Source organism: Patiria miniata, unplaced genomic scaffold (genome assembly GCF_015706575.1).
Source record: "Patiria miniata isolate m_02_andy unplaced genomic scaffold, ASM1570657v1 HiC_scaffold_9, whole genome shotgun sequence".
NCBI classification, from domain to species: Eukaryota; Metazoa; Echinodermata; class Asteroidea; order Valvatida; family Asterinidae; genus Patiria; species Patiria miniata.
The window spans coordinates 19326244-19346379 of record NW_024037076.1 but is presented as its reverse complement, the minus strand read 5'-3'; the positions used below and the strand labels follow the sequence as shown (position 1 = coordinate 19346379).

At 40.4% G+C, this 20136-nt stretch overlaps 1 protein-coding gene across 3 annotated transcripts in view; it reads right to left on the bottom strand.

Moving 5' to 3' along the window:
- Nucleotides 1-1768: 1768 nt before the first annotated feature.
- The window catches only part of LOC119720572 (echinoderm microtubule-associated protein-like 4), a 53916-nt gene continuing 35548 nt past the window's right edge, over nucleotides 1769-20136 (bottom strand). For 2 of the 3 annotated variants that reach the window (XM_038190290.1, XM_038190289.1), the window contains exons 11-27: nucleotides 19615-19710; nucleotides 17803-18028; nucleotides 17159-17308; nucleotides 16927-16999; nucleotides 15838-15942; nucleotides 14639-14725; nucleotides 12481-12624; nucleotides 11061-11201; nucleotides 9862-9978; nucleotides 8946-9107; nucleotides 8482-8687; nucleotides 6327-6338; nucleotides 5166-5260; nucleotides 3987-4181; nucleotides 3533-3628; nucleotides 2534-2664; nucleotides 1769-2255 (exon numbers count right to left, since the gene is read on the bottom strand). In XM_038190290.1, coding sequence (XP_038046218.1) covers nucleotides 2127-2255; nucleotides 2534-2664; nucleotides 3533-3628; nucleotides 3987-4181; nucleotides 5166-5260; nucleotides 6327-6338; nucleotides 8482-8687; nucleotides 8946-9107; nucleotides 9862-9978; nucleotides 11061-11201; nucleotides 12481-12624; nucleotides 14639-14725; nucleotides 15838-15942; nucleotides 16927-16999; nucleotides 17159-17308; nucleotides 17803-18028; nucleotides 19615-19710 — 2165 coding nt within the window. In that variant the 3' untranslated portion in view covers nucleotides 1769-2126. The remainder of the gene's footprint in view (nucleotides 2256-2533; nucleotides 2665-3532; nucleotides 3629-3986; nucleotides 4182-5165; nucleotides 5261-6326; nucleotides 6339-8481; nucleotides 8688-8945; nucleotides 9108-9861; nucleotides 9979-11060; nucleotides 11202-12480; nucleotides 12625-14638; nucleotides 14726-15837; nucleotides 15943-16926; nucleotides 17000-17158; nucleotides 17309-17802; nucleotides 18029-19614; nucleotides 19711-20136) is intronic. The other variant, XM_038190291.1, reaches the window with a different exon arrangement.

The following is a 20136-nucleotide window of genomic DNA, read 5'->3' as shown; positions in this document are numbered from 1 at the left end:
TATATGAACATAAGCATTTTACAATACCCAATGTTCCCTTCATATCTCGTTGTTGCCTTCCTTAAAATAAAATATAATACAACTAAAACTTTGTTTAAGTACTTTAGTTGTAGTCGATTGTTCTCAGCATGTAAATGCTGCTGGAGGAATCACATTCCTCCGCGTTTAGGCCATGGACATCACATTGGTCCAAGCACCACGACCTTTATGTACTAGGAAAGACCTCTAAATGAAAAGGTGATTATAATTTCACCCAAACTTTTCCCTCTACATAGAGTCTTTATGTAACACATCTCTTACAGTGAAAAACCCCTTTTACCCACACAAGGAGGTGGGCAAGCGTAATGTATTTGACGGTGACACATTGTGCCTCAGATCTTTCGGGCTTGATCACTTTAACAACTAACCGTCCCTCTCTCAGTGACAACAGCTTTCAGTTTTAACAGTTCTGTAAATTGGGCTCATATTGGTACAATTGACAGGCTGTGGTAGTTTTGTTAACTGAGGGCCTTGACTGAAGTTGATATATATGGTGGGTCAGCACTGGTGGGTGCCCGTCAATAATGGAATTAGTTCAGTAACAATGAATGCACGAAAGGTAATTCACTCACAAAACAAAGGCATTATTGCCCTCTAAGATGCCTGCTATGCAAGTTGTAGTAGTATTCATGAGGTGAATTTCCCTTTTAAAATGCTGGGCCCTTTTCATACCAGGCTTTCGATGTTATCTTTGACTGAGCCCAGTGTAATGTTATCTGGTTTAATCAATCAGTTACACCACAGGAGGCCAGTCCACAAACAGTACAGTTTACTTCCTGCTGGGTACATGCACAGTCCGAGAAAATGATTTCCGTTGTTTGTGCAAAGAAAGAAAACATGGTTTCATTACCTGACAAAAACAAATATTACATTTGAGATTTAATTTATGAAATATCTAGGTGGGTTAAGGCCACTGAAGAATGATTCAGGCGTGCCAAACAAGTCGTTAAGTCAAGCAATACTGGTGGTAGGCATTCATCTGGTGCTAAACTGCCCTAAGTAAATAAAACTTGAGATAAGAGAGATCCCAAACCCTGGTACAGTCTTGATGAATTACCCGGCTGCTGGTCGGGTTTTCTTTTAAAAGAGGATTCACGGCATGTCAAAGGATACCATGTCTATCAAGCCTAGCTTCCAACAGGTTCACATTCACTTCCTTTCACTTTGTGAGGGTTGGGCACCCCTAAATTAATCTCTTTTTTTGTTGGCAAAGTTGAAATCCTGTCGGCACAATCGTGTGTCTGTCGGCCAATATAATTTCGCAACGAGTGGCGCCATCTATTTTCTGATAGTGTCTATAAATCATCGAACAGTTCCCAAAATGGTTGTCCAGCTATAATGAGGATAATAAAATTCAGAAATTCCAGTTGACTTCATAAGGTTAGATTGTTTTAAAAGCACACAACTTGTGACTGAATTATTCTGGTTGGGTTTGGTCACAAATTTCTGTGTGTTAGTAGGGGGTGTGCAAAATCATATTGAAATTGGAGAGTTCAGGACTGTTATGAGCATCTTCATCCCTTAAAAATTCATTAAAAGTCCATTTCTCCGTGAAAAGAATCTTTAAGAGATGTTTCACGGACATTTACATGGGGCTTATATAGGACTAATCCTGTAAGGGTATTTTCTCGTTTTTTTAATGACCCTGGCCACTGAGGATTATCATTGGTTATACTTAACGGTACACTGGGTCTATCTCCATGGGTAAACAAAGGACTTTCTTAAGGGTGTTTTCGAGGACTCCTAATCTGGCTTAATATGTTGAAAAATCCGTGAAAATTTAGTTAACTGTAATATTAAGAGAAAATGCATATGGCTCTTTCACAAATTTTTAAGGGATGAAGATGTTCATAGTGGGCCGGTTAAGGTATTGTTGTTTGAAGCAACAAACTTGCTCAAAATCTTAAGATGGCGGCATAACAGCTAACTTGTTAAAGGTTCAGCTAAGTGGAGTACACATCTTGAAAACTTTCTTAAACCACCTCCAATGATTGTTTTCTTCCGAACCAATTTGGTACCAGTCCTTCATTCACGAAGGCACGTGCAAAGGTGAACTCATAACGTATGCAGGCCCAAAAAGTGGACGTTTATCCTTGTAGGGTCCATTGCATGGTTGTGCAGTCGGAACCGCCTGCAGAGAGCAGCAACTTGGCGTTAGGCAGGAATCGCACACAGGGTGCAGCCTTGCTGTGGGCGTGGACACTCCTATTGGCAGCCTGTAAGGGAAGAAGAACATTTGTTGATAAACTACAGATAAAATATGGTACTATGTGTTCCCCAGTCCCGGCCTTCAAAAAAAAAATATAGACAAATAAAATTGTTATGTGAGCTATAGGGCCTACAACCTCCCCAATAAATTACGATACTCTCTTTTCAAAGGATAAACATATACTTGATGTTACAATACATGTATCTATGTATTTTGGAATTTGGGAGTCAAAGGGCAGGGTTTTGGACTATGGTTATCAATGCAAGTTAGCAAGGGCAGACTTACAAGCTGGTTGGTACAGGGATACCGATACAGTGTCACTAGGCCGTCATCGCAACCTGTGGCCAACAGTCCCTGGTCCTCGCTCCAGTCAACACTACTAATGACATGGCTGTCTTCACTGGTTCCCCACACACCTGGAACAAATTCATTGACAAGACACGTGAACAAAAGCTGTCAACAAGTTGAAGAAATAAACTGCAAGAGCAATAAATTGCTTAAAATTTGGGATCAAATGTGACAGTTTATATACACAAAACAATTCTGAGGTAAACAGAAGGCCAGAAAAATCAAATCGTTTCAACTGAAAAATGGCAATGAAATTCAAAAGACAATACTGCAAATCAAGACATGAAAATTAAACACTGGAAAGTCGCAGGCCAATTTGGATGCAGCAAAAATAACAATTACTGAATTTGCACACTGGTCAGAGAAAGGTCTCTTGTACACTGATGCCGAAATAACTAAAAGTTTGGAAACATGGCCACTAAAGTGCTATTTATATTAGCTAATGGACACCATATGCCCACATTCAAAAATGAAACTGCCACAACTTTATGAATTATCCTGCTTGATTTTAAGTAAATTATAAGATCAAGCATTCTGTGAAATCGTTGCGCCTAGTATTTGTCATATTCAAGAAAAGAGGAATTAGCATCACTTCGTTGGGATAGTTAGTACCAAACCATTGCGAGGAAAAATATATATTTTTTTCTCAAATACTGCTCCCAACTGATCAAATTTAGTTTGGTTTACAATTGGTAACATAGCCGTTAATTCGAATTGTGTTCCAAAGTGACCAACATGAACCTTGCTTTGCGTCGAGAGAAATAAGGACGCATTTTCACAGTTTTCTCAAAAAGCATGATATCTACTGAGCTGAAATTTCGGCAGGTTAGTTTTTAAATAACCCATTTCAGATGCATTGTAGTGTTGTTCCTTGAATCAGGAAAAACATCAGTTTTTGCCAATGGTGTCTAATATTGCCTTTAAAGTCTTACTTACCGGCAACAGTGAACCCAGAGGTACAGTTGTACGATCTCCATGCGATGTTCCTGAAGTCAGATGAGTAGTTTAGGGCTTGGAAAGTTTCACAGTCCCCTGAGAAGATGTATTAAATTGAAGCTTTACTGTGAGCAACCTAATATGTGTCATTCACTACGATCTACAATGCCTTTTGGAGTAATCTCATGGCAACGTTATGTACACTAATTTCCAATAATTTTTTTCTGCTATTGCAATTTTCTGCTTCTATTTGACAGAGACCATCAAAGAAAATACTGAAAATGTTACGAATCTCTGCTAAAATAACCTCTTTTCTGCCATATTATTATTAGCGTATGGGATGTGTGACACCACACCTTAAATGCCTTAAACCGCTGTTTTGCGTTTTAAGCGCTGTATATGATTGACGAGTCATTCATGCAAAAACTCCAACCTCAAAGTCAAACCAACTCACAGCATATGTACTCCTGGCCCACTGAACTACTCTGCAGAACAAGCCTGCCAGATATCTCTTCTTTCGACCAATCAAATCCTGTCACAGCAGTCGGGTGACCCTCGCACTTTCCCATTGGCTCAATTGTTTTCCCCGCATTGGTCGTTTTCAGGATGAGGATGATGTCATTACAGCTGGCAGCAAAGATTTCTCCACCTAGTCAAGGGAGGCAGCCAAACAGTTTCACAAAGTTATTGTTAATTGTCTCGTTAGCTTATCGATAGGCTTAAAGTTGCTCTTCCCGTTCTATTTTTTAAGTTTCACCCGAAAAAGAGATTTTAGTGTTAAATTGCTATTTTTGCAGCAACACTTTTGTATGAGACACTGAACAAAAATATCTGCCCACATTTAGATATTGAATAACTTAGAATTATTTGTGGCCAGACAATCAATCTTCTGTGCGTTATGGCCTCAAGAGCAATTCAAAACAAAAGCGTCTTTTAGGGTTGAAAACATCCAAAATAGAAAATAAAATACCCTTTTTTGTCAACTTTAAATAAAACATACTACATTATAAGTTATCCGAGTAGAACACAGTATAATGTAGTTGCGTCTGTGTCCCACTTTTGGCCTCGTGGTATGTGAGACACGGACACACTACATTTTCAGTGTTCCGCGAGCGCAATAACAAATTTATCCTCAAGCAAACTTGACGAACAGTAAAGTTGGAACTAGCATGCTTTACGCGAAACTTTCAGCGGTTTAGCACATGCAGCTGGAATGTCTCAAATCTGGCGCAAAATGCAGGGTGCGATATGGACCGTGCGATATCACCCTGTTGTTTCCATGGGTGATGGATCGACCATTCAGGATCGAGGATACAAGTTTGCTTGAAGATAAAACTGCATACATAACTGCCAAGTCTTGAGAGGAAAAACTGGAATATGTTCAAAAGTACGGTTGGAGCTTCAAGAATTCAGCTTATGGATGGAAGTTGTTGCAGGCCTGCGAAATGTGGTGCTTGATGAGTTCTTGAACAAGACACTAAAGTGTTTTGTTTTGAGCATGTACATGTACATAATTTGTTTTGTATAACATGCTTAAGCTTTGTTCCTGTTAATTTGAATAATACCACTTTGGGGGTGTGGCATCAGTGCAGAGATGTCAATGGGAAGTGGTGGGGGGCTGGTTTGGACTTACCTGGGGCAAACTTAATGAATGACACAAGCTGCCGGCCGAGTTTGATACGGTTTGTCTCCTGAACCTCCTCCTCTCCTACTGTCAGAACAGCCATGCTATCAAAACAAATAGTGTTGGAAAGTTGCGTTTTCCGTTCCTTGTATGATAAACACAGTGAAGAGAGTTTTTCTGGTTTTTTTTTAATTCTACTTCTTTCTTTTGAAAAATAGGTATGGACAATGCAACTGATTTTATCAATATAATTCATTTACAAGCAAAATCACGTGTCTGTCAGCATCAAATGCCGTAAGGTAGAGCACCACCTATTGTCTTATAATGTCCAGTCTTGTCTGCTACAAACAGTGCCCATAATGGTCAGATGCTGTCCAGATAAAAAAAAATGGTCAAAACTTTTGCCAGTTTTTTTTGGTCAGAAATTCCCTTCAGTTTTACAAAAAGGCTCAATGATATTCCCATAAATGAACTCAGTACCTCCACATGTTATAAACCACAAGAAAACTCTTGCTCTGCAGAATGCAGAAATACAAACATCTAAATTTGTAAAAAGTCAGAAGATATGTTAATTTTTTTGGTGAAAGGTCACAGTTGATGAGTGGTTGAAGGTTGCCTTCTGTAGACTACACAAAATGTATCAGTAACAGCAGGTTCTGAATTATAGTGAGTGCCATTAAAAAAATAATGCAAAACACAAAAAAAAAGTCATCATTAGGCCAAAAAAAAAAATAATCGGTCTCTGGTCAGACCGAAGTTCCGGAATTGATGCGGCGACGCGTTTTTTTTTTTTTTTTTTTTTTTTTTTCAAGCTTGAATTGTACAGACAAGGTGGGTACTATTTTGCTTTTTTGTGTCCTCATTATACATTGGTGTCCTCCATAATTTGCCTTGGTGCCCTTTATCATTTGCCTTGGTGCAATTTCCCCATTCCTTGGTGCTCCTTGGTACAACAATTTGAGGAGGTGCGGCAATAGAGGGCGCTGTTGTAGCTTCCGTGTTAATTTGAAGAAGAAAAAAAAGGTTGACGCGCATGATTAAAATCGACGCGCACGCTGACCAGAGACCGAGGGTGTTTTTTGGGGGGCCTTATTGAGATAAAACTGAAATTGTGTGCAGTGAAATAAAAAAAAAGAAGAAAGAGGAAAATTGGGAATCATTGGTGTTTACCTGTTTCCTTTACTGGTCATTTGATGGGAAACCATGCAAATCATGTCATGCAGTGAAATCACCACGGCAACAAGGCAGGGAAGGAGGTGCATAAATGGTGTATAGGGAGGAGAAGGAGAGATGCGGGGAGGTTATAAAAAAAGGGCACAGCAAACACAAGTTAAGAGTGTGTGTCAATCATGCTGCAGATGGGTCATTCTATAAATTTGGGGTCCGCTTGTTTTTCCTGTCCCTGTTTCATCTGACATTTGCGATTTTATAATTCCAATGCACTCCTTAATGCAGTCGTCCACCTAGAGTGATTATGAATAGCAAACTACCTACCCAACAAATACAAAAAAAATGATTTGAGTCATTCTTAATTTTACTTGAATGGCAAATTACAAAGTATCAAGGTTACAGCGAAAAATGTCACACTTTGGACCCTTAATTTACAGAATGACGCCCAGATACAAATACCGGTTGGTGCAAAAAGAATGAAACCCACTTTGACAGGAATTTTAACCTACTTAACTTATTTGAACTGGTTTCTTTTATAAACTAATGAAGTATAGCTCCTCAACCATATACACGATGAACAAATCCCAATAAATTATTATGCTAATTTTAATATAAGTCACCAAAATCACTGTTGTCCACGTGTAAGTCTAGTGTAGTGGTTTTTTTTTTCAGCCTTCAAATCAAGCTCCGGAGCTCAATCAAGCGGATGGATATAGCCGTCCATAGAAAAACAGGTTTGGCACATGACATTTTTAAACTACCATATCTCAGAGACAAAACATGCATTGGCAATACATTTTTGCACTTATGTTTATAAAGATCAATATTTTGACACCACATGATTGAATTTTTGAAAAATTCTCAACAAGCAGGTGAAAATTGCTGTCAAAAGAGGGTTTCTTCTTTTTGCACCACCCTGTATGTCACTTGTTCTCCCAAATGCCTTTCTACTGTTGATTTCATTTGAGCTACAAACATTTGCTGACCACAGGGATGTTTTGGCCAACCACCATAAATTGCACGACAAGTATCTTTTTTTATAGGATTTGTTTATACAGTTTTGGGTACATTTTTGTATGGAAAGACATGTGGAAGATAATATATGATGTTATAAATTTACTTTTTGTGGAAGAGGGTTTTTTTTGGGTTAATGACTGGCATGCCACCAACAGTACTATCCAGGGGCAAGTTTGGGGGAAACTGAACAAATCCATGAAATAATTGGCAAAGGTATATGTTTGTATTTGCCTAAAAGCACCCTCAAAAAGCAACCACAACCAAAAAAATGTCCAAATTTCAGAGGCATTCTTTAAATATCCTGAAATCCGAACAAAAAATCCCCACAAATCTCACCCCCAACTCACACAATAATACTTAGGAAACAAATGTGTGCCTGGCCGGTTTACTGGCAAAGGGTCGATCTGGCCACCGAAAATGGCCCGAGCCAAACCCTTTCACAAATACCTTTTGGCCAAAAAGTCAAAATAAATCAAAAATTGACAAAATTCCATCAAGACTCCCACCAGTCTTAAACGGAGTGTTTAATACCGACCGAACACATATTTATTTATTCGGTCAAAAAACAATTGGGTTTTTTTTGGTCAAAAAATCAAAAAAAGACAAAAACTAGAGACTGCCAATCATTTTGTTCAACAATTTTACTTCATGTTTTACGAAACACCCCTCTGACTATAATACGGAATGCCCCTCCACAACTCGTTACCTTATAAGGACATTGGCGTGCGCGTCGCGCGTACTGCTCGATGTCGAGCAAAACGCGTTGTAGCAACATGTGAAAGTAAATCTCTTTTGTGAGTTAGTATCTGAGAAGAAATGGTGGGAACCAGGGGAACAGATTTACTTCCACATGGTGGAACTTCAAATTTACACTTAATGAAATTAGGCCGTCAACCCTTTAGCACTTGTATTACATTGTACTATATTGTGTTGCATCAATGAAGCCACAGAGTGCTAGGTTAGTTGAAGGTGGTAAAGGGTGTAACGGGCAGGGTGGTTTTAGATGGTACAGGGACAGGGTTTAAATCCTGGAGGAAAGCTAATTAGTTTTGGAAACTGGAAATACATTTGGGGCACAGCAAAAACTCACATCACAACGAAAAAAACCAGAGACAACACTGTAGACATGAAAACTCACTGTCCATCTTTGGCCCCTAATATGATGACCTCTCCGTCGGGACTGACGTCCATGCACGTTGTGTTGATGCCCTTGACCACATACTTCCAGATTGCTTTGTGGAGAGCGGCGTCGTATAAGCAGACGATGCCGTCGTAGGCAGCGGTGAAGAAGTGGCCGTTTTTGGCCGGATGAGGGACGATGCACCTTACCTCGTCATAGTGACCCTGGAAAGACAAGTCAATTTGGGTCAAATGGTAGGACGGCACTCAAGATTTGAATTTCAGCAACGAAAGGAGGACAACAATGAGATGGACCCTGTGCATCAGCAGCGGACGGTGCCAGGCTTCGCTCTTGATTATTCTTGAGAGCTTCTTGGGAGGGGGGGGGGGGCCTGGGGTGGAGAGACACCTATTGTAACAAGTATTCTTTCAAGACGGACCTTAACATTTGATGCGAATGTCCATACAACCTGGATTTTTCACCTGTGTGATTGGCGCATTGTTGATTGTTGCTCCAGTGATAACAGGGGTGCCACTCCCAGATAAGCTGATGTTTGCACTCAGGATGCAATTCAATGTGGTCCCGACGTACATCTTCTTCCCATGTATCTGGATAGTGCGCACGCCGCCTTCCACACTGGGTAACTGCAAGAGATATAAAACAAAGTAATAAAAAGTTAATATCTTAACAATGCAACATCAAAAATGTTTATGGCTCACACTGTACAGCTTAACCACTTCGCGCCGGGTTAATTTTGGGTTAAAATTTCGAAATTTACAAAAGGCAAAATTTTCCAGTCAACTTCTGATATACAGCCAAACGCCACAATGATTTCAACAGTATTTGTAAGATATTTCTTTCCGAAACCTCATATGTTTCAATACTCTGGGGTGTGCATTGGAGTGTAAATTGTACAACAATAGGCTGTGCACAATGGCCAACACAACGGTCAGCACACGGTCCGCCTCCACAGACAACACAGACTTTGTGTGCGTGTACAAAATGCACGAGGGATAAGCATGTTTAGACGTCACCCAGAAGGCGAGTCAAGGCAATCTTGATGTCTTAATCGGGCAGTGTGAGTGTGCCTGGGTACAAAAACAGTCAGTGCGTGTTATCACGGCGTCCGGCATGAACTGGTTAAAGGTATTGGATACCACTTGCGAACAACTTGATTGAAAGTAAATAATACTTGTTGCAACTGGTATGCTGTCATTCTCAAGAAAAGAGGAATTTGGAATCATACTAACAATTGGCAGGCGGGAGACAGCTATTGACTTTGTGCGTACAATTTTACGATGGTTACCAGTGACGTAAATTGTGATCGGACATATGACCAACTGGTGATTGACCTGTGATTGACTCGATTTCAACTCCACAAAATGAATGTCAACAAACCTGCATTTTCCCGGTGTATTCAGTTCCCTTGGAGCTCAGGGAATAGGTCTGTATGATCCCGTCACGCCCTCCAGAGATCAGTGCATTCTTGACGTACATCAACCAAAACACAGGACCCTAACGATAAACCAAATTAGAAAACCAAATTCAGGTTTGTTTTATTTAATTTAAAACAAGGACTTGAGTCTATGTAAGTTCCATTTATGGTGATTCAAATCACCTTTGATATGCCTCGGACATCCACTATTAAAATTAAAAACAAATTCTTCTTAAACTGATAATATTCTCATCATGATTTCATGAACCTCATCTGCAGTTACATTCAATAGGTTCTGATCGTATGACATCAAAGTACCACGTGACTATCCAGTGTTCCCATGATCGGCCACCATTGCAGTAGTCAAGTACTTATAGCAACCACATCCAGCACTGTAAACTAGACAGTATGGCTTATTCTCATGTCAAATAACTGCAAATTCTTTACTAAATGGCATAATGGCCACTACCTGTGCCATGTACAGTTGTGACAATCGTGCCGACCCAGCACTGGGTGTTGGCTCTGCAGTTTGCTCACAGTTTTTGCCATCCATCACAGCCTACCTTCTACTGTGCATGGCACTTTACAATCTTTGCCTACTACAATGGCGATGCTTACTTTCCGGTACCCGGATGTTGGCCAGATCACATGGGTATAAGTGAGAGAGCCCTATATTGCAAAAATGCACTTTTCTCTCTTTGTTGGGGACCTATGTGCAAGGGCGGATCCAGAACACAATTTTTTTTGGGGGGGGGGGCCAAAAAAAAATTGTGTCTCCCAAAAAGTGGGTTAAAAAATTACGGCGTGGGGTTCGGGGCCCGCTTAAGGGCCCCGAAAATTTTTTGGATTCTCGATGCTCTGTGGTGCGATCTGAGGCAATTTCTGACCACTTTAGCCAATGTTTTTTGAGGAAAAGATGGTGGTGTACTCATTGCCTGCCTTTATTGCGACATCACATAAAAAAAACCAATTGGTTTCGGGTTTTTTTTGGGGGGGGGGGCCATGGCCCCCTTTGGCCCCCCCCCCCCCCTGGATCCGCCCTTGCCTATGTTGGGAAACTATGTTGGGGCCATGGTTGAACATCCCTGTGTGTATGCAATAAACATGTAGTAAGCACTCCTGTGTCATTTATGCATCATTTACAGAACCCATACATACTTACATCGTGCGCATGAGTTATGCTGTGAGCAATGGTGTTGCCGTCTTTATGCCACAGGTAGATGGTTCCGTTTGAATCCCCCGTCAGGAGGGCACCGTTGGGGTGGAATGTGAGGCAGATGATGTATTTGGCTTTCATTTTGGTCTGAGGATAAAAAAAAAGTAACAGCGATTTACTGAATTTAATTTGTAATTTCTGAAACCTCTTTTACATTAATTAAGCATTTAGTACAAATTTCCTCACAGATTAAGTACACTATTGTTGTAAAAAACTGATGTAGAAATTCAATTGACCTTTTAAAGCTATAGTCCATCATTTGCAGCCATCCGAAAAAGTAACTGGCGTATTATTGTTGAAAAACGTACTTGGTTGAAAGATAGTAAGTGGACTAAACTCCCTGTGAAATTAATCTTTCTGGCAAGCTATCATTTTGAAGTAATCCACGAAAGAAGGCCTTTCCAACAGTGCGTCTTAAGACGCACCGTAGGAAAATTTAAATTAGTAGTTCGTTTTGTTATTTGGCGCAGCGCGCGCAAGCATTGGCACAACGCACAGGCATGCATGGTTGCTATAATTCGTCGGATCAGTGCTCGACATCGCGTATAGGTGCAATTCAAAACAATTCAAAACATGATTCAGCAACTTTTGATTTGAAATTGAGATCCTAGAATGCTGTTTTTCTCGGAATATACAGCTGAAGCTGAGCTGAAACTTCATCAGGTTAGTTGTTCAGTATCCTTCATTAGGTTTTGAACACTTTTGTTGCTTCAAACGAACAAAATGCACAAATTACAAATGATGGACTATATCTTTAAATTCACTTGCAATGGCAAATTATTGCTAAAATCAAGCAGAAACTATGCCACTGTCGCCTCAATATAAGTATGCCATGTTACCTGAACTTTGCAAAATAGCCTAATGTCATGAAACCATTGAGTGATCAATACGAGATTTGATATGTAATAAGTAAATGGTGAGTGGCAAATAAACACGTCCATTTGTTATAATATTTTATCTCAGTATCTTAATTCCTAGTTTCCCCCACATACTAATGCAGTTGGTTGTCAAAGAAATGTGTGAAACAAGTTTTCCCAATCATATGCACTCTGGTAATCAACCCATACTTTGAATTGTGGCTTTTCGGTTGCTGGCTGTAAGAACATGAATGTAGGTAGACTCTAATATTTTTTACCAGAAATGTGAGGTGTAAAGGAAAAGTATCCATGTATGGTGACAATACCTTGCTATTTAAATTTTGAAAAATCTTGAAATCAGTCAATAACAGGAGGACTTATATTACAATACATCCCTGTAAAACAACATTTTATATATGAAAGTTCTGATCATTGCATGGGAACAGGCTCTGAAACAAGTTGTGCCAGCGGCATCTTGCAGTTACACATAATATTCCTCGCACACTGACCTCGTAGTTAGCTATCATCGTTTCCTCGATAGTGTAAGGTTCTTTCTGCAGGTTCCAGAAGCACAGGTGTTCCTTGCCGATGCTGACCAGCTGATGCGGGTGGGTGGGATGGAAGGCTACCTGGCAAACAACTTCCGTCAGAAGCTACAAACCGAAACAAGGTATGAACACTGAACTCAGAGCTCTAGGACTTGAGTCAGTGACTCGAGTCAATGACTTGAGTCAGTGACTCAATTGAGTCAATGACTTGAGTCAGTGCTTTGAGTCAAAAGACTTGAGTCAGTGACTCCAGTTAGTGACTTGAGTTAGTGACTCGATCGAGTCAATGACTTGAGGCAGTGCTTTGAGTCACTGCTTTGAGTCATTGCTTTGAGTCAGTGACTTGAGTCAGTGACTTGAGTTAGTGACTCGATCGAGTCAATGACTTGAGTCAGTGCTTTGAGTCAAGATACTTCAGTCAGTGACTCGAGTCAGTGACTTGAGTTAGTGACTCGATCGAGTCAATGACTTGAGGCAGTGCTTTGTGTCAAGAGACTTGAGTCAGTGACTCGAGTCAATGACTTGAGTTAGTGACTTGATCGAGTCAATGACTTGAGGCAGTGCTTTGAGTCGAGAGACTTGAGTCCGTGACTTGAGTCAGTGACTTGAGTCAGTGACTTGAGTCAGTGACTTGAGTCAGTGACTTGAGTCAATGAATCACCTGAGTCCATGACTCGAGTTAGTGACTTGAGTTAGTGACTCGATCGAGTCAATGACTTGAGGCAGTGCTTTGAGTCAGTGACTTGAGTCATTGCTTTGAGTCAGTGACTTGAGTCAGTGACTTGAGTTAGTGACTCGATCGAGTCAATGACTTGAGGCAGTGCTTTGAGTCACTGCTTTGAGTCATTGCTTTGAGTCAGTGACTTGAGTCAGTGACTTGAGTTAGTGACTCGATCGAGTCAATGACTTGAGTCAGTGCTTTGAGTCAAGATACTTCAGTCAGTGACTCGAGTCAGTGACTTGAGTTAGTGACTCGATCGAGTCAATGACTTGAGGCAGTGCTTTGTGTCAAGAGACTTGAGTCAGTGACTTGAGTTAGTGACTTGATCGAGTCAATGACTTGAGGCAGTGCTTTGAGTCGAGAGACTTGAGTCAGTGACTTGAGTCAGTGACTTGAGTCAGTGACTTGAGTCAGTGACTTGAGTCAGTGACTTGAGTCAGTGACTTGAGTCAGTGACTCGAGTCAATGACTTGAGTTAGTGACTTGATCGAGTCAATGACTTGAGGCAGTGCTTTGAGTCGAGAGACTTGAGTCAGTGACTTGAGTCAGTGACTTGAGTCGAGAGACTTGAGTCAGTGACTTGAGTCAGTGACTTGAGTCAGTGACTTGAGTCAGTGACTTAAGTCGGTGACTAGAGTCGGTGACTTGAGTCGGTGACTTGAGTCGGTGACTTGAGTCAGTGACTAGAGTCGGTGACTTGAGTCGGTGACTTGAGTCGGTGACTTGAGTCGGTGACTTGAGTCAGTGACTTGAGTTAATGACTTGAGTCAGTGACTTGAGTTAATGACTTGAGTCAGTGACTTGAGTTAATGACTTAAGTCAGTGACTAGAGTCAGTGAATGACCTGAGTCCATGACTTAAGTCAGTGACTAGAGTCGGTGACTTGAGTCGGCGACTTGAGTCAATGACTTGAGTTAATGACTTGAGTCAGTGACTTGAGTTAATGACTTAAGTCAGTGACTAGAGTCAGTGAATGACTTGAGTCCATGACTTGAGTCAGTGACTAGAGTCGGTGACTTGAGTCAATGACTTGACTTGAGTCAGTCTGGTGCCAACCCCATTTGTTTTTGTTTTTTATTCCTCGCCTACGGGACAAAATCTTTCTTGACACCGCCTGTTCTTGCCACTGCCTGTTCTTGCCACTGTGGTTGCAATCGACTGAGCTTGGTCAGTTAAAAGTTTATTGGACCAAATAAGCTATGTTGCACATACAGTGCGTGGGTGTGTATGGCAACTGAAAAAGTAATGAAATAGACATGGGATGAAACAGATGCTTTGGGGATGTCACTTAAATGGGTTTGTAGATGATGCTCCCTATGGCTTTTTGTTTTGCAGCACTTTTTTAGCAGGGATGGACAAGGCAGATTTGTGACTTTTTAAACAATTATCAAAACCCACCATTTTCTCGGCAAGTCTCTCTCCAGACGTGCTGTGCCACACAGACATGGTGTGTTCTTCACTGTCATCAACAGCTACAAGATAATCCTATATACAAAGAAAGAAACATTTTTCATATCAGTAAATGCACAAGAGGATACAAAAGAGTGTATTTCTGTGCAAAATCAGATAAACAGTTCAAATGGCTCTAACTTTTGGTGTTTTTTTTTCCATTCTGAAGTAGAAAGTTGAATGTCTACACCCAAGTCAATCACAAGTCCTCACAAGTCAATCACAAGTCAACCACAAGTCAATCACAAGTCCCCAAAAGTCAATCACAAGTCCCAACAAGTCAATCACAAGTCCTCACAAGTCAATCACAAGTCAATCACAAGTCCTCACAAGTCAATCACAAGTCAATCACAAGTCCCCTCAAGTCAATCACAAGTCCTCACAAGTCAGTCACAAGTCCTCACAAGTCAGTCACAAGTCAATCACAAGTCAGTCACAAGTCAGTCATAAGTCAATCACAAGTCCCCAAAGTCAATCACAAGTCCTCACAAGTCAGTCACAAGTCAATCACAAGTCAGTCACAAGTCAATCACAAGTCTTCACAAGTCCCCACAAGTCAATCACAAGTCAATCACAAGTCCTCACAAGTCAATCACAAGTCCATCACAAGTCCTCACAAGTCAATCACAAGTCCCCACAAGTCAATCACAAGTCCTCACAAGTCAATCACAAGTCCTCACAAGTCCTCACAATTCAATCACAAGTCATTCATCAAGTCACAAACATGTGACAAAGGCATTCCTTTGTTGTTGTTCATTCCCAGTTACTTGTGTCTGGACCAGTAAACTGACTTGTGATTTAATACTTGTGACCAGACTTGTACTAGACTTGACTACAACACTGACGTGAAAATGACTTGTAAGTTATATCTTTAGTGAGGGCCTGTTTCAACAAAATAAAAAACAACAAATACTTTGAATTCATAGAACGTTTCAAATTGAGCTGGTTGTGAAGGATAACTGATGTATATTTTCCTTTAATTTCCAGAAATTCTATCAATGAAATAAAATTGCCATTATTTAATCTAAATAAGTAATTGCTACTGTAATTGCTATCAATGAATTTCCACAGTTAAAAATATATGTGTTTTTAATATTTCTGCTGTGAAGGGGAAAGTTGTTAACACAGTTAATGCTAGAGATTTGCACCTCTTCTTTGCAGAAGCTCAGACACAGCACAGCTTTCTCAAAGTAACCCTCTCCTGCCACGTACAAGGTCTCCAGTGTCTCTGCACTCCACACATGTATACAGGCCTGCCAACAAAAAAATTCAAATTCAAGTTGAAGTTCATTATCAACACTAAAAAGTATAGAAATTCAGCCTCCACTGGCATTTCATGGATCACATTCCGTGATCTTTATTTTGAAGAATCATTTGAGATTATTTGTTTGTTTATGTATGCGTTCTAAATATGGGCTCCGTGCATAAGTACATACCCCCTTTAAAGCTATAGTCCATCATTTGCAGCCATCCGAAAAGTAACTGGCGTAATTATTGTTGAAAAACATACTTGGTTGAAAGATAGTAAGTGGACTAAACTCCCTGTGAAATTATTCTTTCTGGCAAGCTGTCATTATGAGGTAATCAACGAAAGAAGGCCTTTCCAACGGTGCATCTTAAGATGCACCATAGGAAATTTAAATTAGTAGTTCGTTTTGTTATTCGGCGAAGCACGCACAAGCATTGGCACCACGCACACGCACGCGGTTGCTATAATTCATCGGATCAGTGCGCGACATCGCGTATAGCTGCAATTCAAAACAACTGAAAACATGATTCAGCAACTTTTGATTTGAAATTGAGATCCTAAAATGCTGTTTTTCTCGGAATATACAGCTGAAGCTGAGCTGAAACTTCATCAGGTTAGTTGTTCAGTATCCTTCATTAGATTTTGAACACTTTTTTTGCTTCAAACGAACAAAATGCACCAATTACAAATGATGGACTATATCTTTAACAGTAGGAAAGGAAGAATTGGGGGAGACCACTGGGAGAGAGATTCGAACGCATTGCTGACGACACCTAACGCTCACGCGAACGCGCAATCGCTTTGTTCACACTCAGAATAAAATAAGTGTACTTCACGCTACACGTGTGCATACCGGTATGTGCGCGCGGTCAACTGGGCTTTCGAAAGTGGCAATATAAAATCCTTTCTTGTTCGCCCCAAGCGCCCATGTACCAATTTGAATGCCTTATTCACATTGGCATCGGATATATATTGTTGTGCATCTTACCTGTATACTTGAACCTTCTGGCCCAGCCATCTGCCCGGAAGCCAAGATAACATTGCTACTGTGAACGGCCAGACTGTGAAACAACCACAGAAAACCATTCAAATTGCATCATGTAAGCCAATATGTACAAAAATCAAATCAAATTGATTCCAAACTTGGAACCAGAATTGTCACTCCTGCTTTTGGCAGGATGGGAGCCTACGAAGCAACATATATTGATTGTGTTATTTACCTTTTGATTTCTGCAGTATGTAGTGTGTAGTGCCTCTGCGTATGCTCCTCTGTGTTATACAAAACCACCACCTTTCCTATGAAGTATGCTAGGACGCCACCTTCGATGACAAACATGTTGCATCGACAGTCATTTCCACGGTAGCCATATCTAGCACAAACAAAATTTGCGAAAAACCATGGCAATATTAATCACAATCATGCAATAAATGCATACTACAGCTTAAAACAAGGTGCACTCGGTTTTGGTTTAAAGGGTCAGGACATGAATTTTACACTTGGACATATTTTGTGTAAATATCCTCTGAAATGTATGAAAACTACAAGACATACCTTTTTCATTAAAATTTTAAGTGCCCCTTTTAATTAAACATTAATGTTCCATGCTTTTCCTGCCAACTGAACTTAGGTGCTGTTGCGGATGTCAGCTGAGGCAGACATTCTTCAGTGTAGGGGTTTTCTGCTCAAATCATGAATCCAAAATTTTGCTCACTGACAACATCCCTGCATGAACTTTGCTCACTGACTTTCTGTCATGTACTGAATCAACAGTGAATCACCGGCCCTTACTCAACATTTTCCACCAGGCAAACCTGCAAATGTTTAAGCTGGATTATTTTTTTTAAAGAGGAACAAAATTCTTACATCCAATTTAGCTCCAGAGTTTGACTCGGTGCGTCTGTCGACATCTCTTTCCCAACATATGCATCTGGTTTGAAGTACGAAACCTCCTGTCCCCGTATCGTAAAGGTCGACTTCTCCCCATCTTCCTCCCTCTCAGGAGGAGCTGGCTCCGCCCCTTCTGTTGGGACGCCATCTGGGGGGACCGGTGAGATGCCTTCTAGTGTCGGATTGTTGGCCTTCTCAACTTCTGGACCAAAGATTGAGAATGTACTTCTGGATTACATATATGCAAATGTATACATTCATCTGTGACAGTGTTGAGGTTAAAGGGAATATGATTTGCAAACATCGAAAAATAAAACGAAAGTTTTTACGAAATACCTTACCAGGATGTTGGTAAATGACAGTCTCAAGCATCTTGTAAATTATGTCACCTGGTGTGAAGTCATTTTCAAGAAAATTGTATTTTTGTATACATTTCCAATGGTGGTCGGCCGACCAGCGTTGGAAAAACCTAACTATTTTTCAACTACTGCTCCAAATTTACAATTTTTTCAGTCTAAATTTTGTTTGGTATTGGTTACATGTTCATGAACGTGTGCAGGCCAGCTAGACTGGTTCCTTTGCCTTACAATTTTCCATCATCTATAAATTAATCCATTTTATCTTTTGTGGAGTCAGGGAACCAGACTACTTGAACATTTTTGTTTTTCTTGGTTTTTCCAACCTTTTCGAACACAAACTACAAAAATGTCAGTGTAACAATATTTGATCTATTATACTAACCCCTCAAATAGTTCATTTCTGAAAATTACAGCAAAAGCCAATGATGTACATTCCCTTTAATAGTCCATCGGGTCAAAAGTATATAACAAGTACCTTCTCACAAGTCCAGGCGCAAGTACCAGGGATGGCACAGTAACAAAGGAACGCTGATGTCACAGTTCCTTTGAAGGGCTCTTAACTTGATTTAAGGGTAGAATGGACCCTTTGCCATTTGTGCATTTTGTTTGTTTGAAGCAACAACATTTCTCAAAATCTAAAGGCGGGTGCTCAACAACTAACCTGATGAAATTGCTGTATATTTTGAAAAAACACAATATTCTGCATCTCAATTTTAATTCAAAAGTTGCCGAGTCATATTCTGAATTGCGCCCTCTTGTGGCACAATCCCGAAATCAGTATTGGGGACATGATTCTCATTTAGCGGATTGTAGTTTCGTGATGTCCCACACTGATAATACCAGTCGTTAACGCGTGTGCGTCGTGTGCGTCGTGTCAACGCTTGCACTCATTCACGGATTTGCCCAACTACAAATGGAAATTTCCAAAAAATGTGTCACTTGACACATGCCCCCCGAATAAAATTTTGAATTGCACAAAAACAATATATCACTTGCCTTCAGTGCTCCCCTTGAAAAACTGGTGCACCCCTAGGTGCCCCCAAGAAGTTTAACCTTAGTTACGCCACTGCCCAAAGGGTGCATAAAGTGTGCACAATTTATATGCAGCACAGTTACTTATATATGAGGTTCATTTATATGGAACGCAGTGTATATGAGGTTCACTTATATGGAATGCAGTGTACATGTATATGAAGTAATCGGTTATTTTTACAGACTGGACACATGGCCTTTCTAGACCAATGAAATTACAGTATCCAATTCAAGCACATGATACAAGAAGTATATTCATGCACGGCATCTATTAATGTCTGGAAACCCTGACTAGCACACTGAACGCAACAAATGCTGGGTTTGCAGCAGTGACCGGGTTGCTTGTTAACACTGCAGGAGAGCCCTGTAACGAGACATATGATAGACACACATGTACCTTGCAAGTGCTGAGACAACAAATCTCCATCATCCGGCAGGGGACCAGCACCAGTAGATAGACTTGCACCAGAGTGACTTTCAGGCAAGACGCAATCTGTAGAAAATACAAAAAAGGAATTTTAGAACACTGATAATTCATCCAGGCATATAGTAAACCTAAATGATGTAGAGAAAATATTCAGGTTAAAGCATATAATCAATCCCCACCCCTCCCCCACCCCGAACCAAAAAACAAAAATGAAAAAGGAGACAAGAGGGACAAAGTCATTATCATGCTGTAAATTTAATGTACATGTTTGTTAAACACTAAACCGCAAGAAAGAAATGTTCAGACAAGCCCCCCTCCCCCCTATTTTTTTTAGCAACCAGTGATTTTTCGCATGGCTTCTTGTGAGTCACGGTGATTTGCCCCTCTAGAAAAAGTCCTGGCGACGCCCATGCCAATAATGCCTGTGATACAAATAAGTAGGTGAACTGCATGAATAGTGTTTCAAACATGAAATATTTGTTATTGATGAAT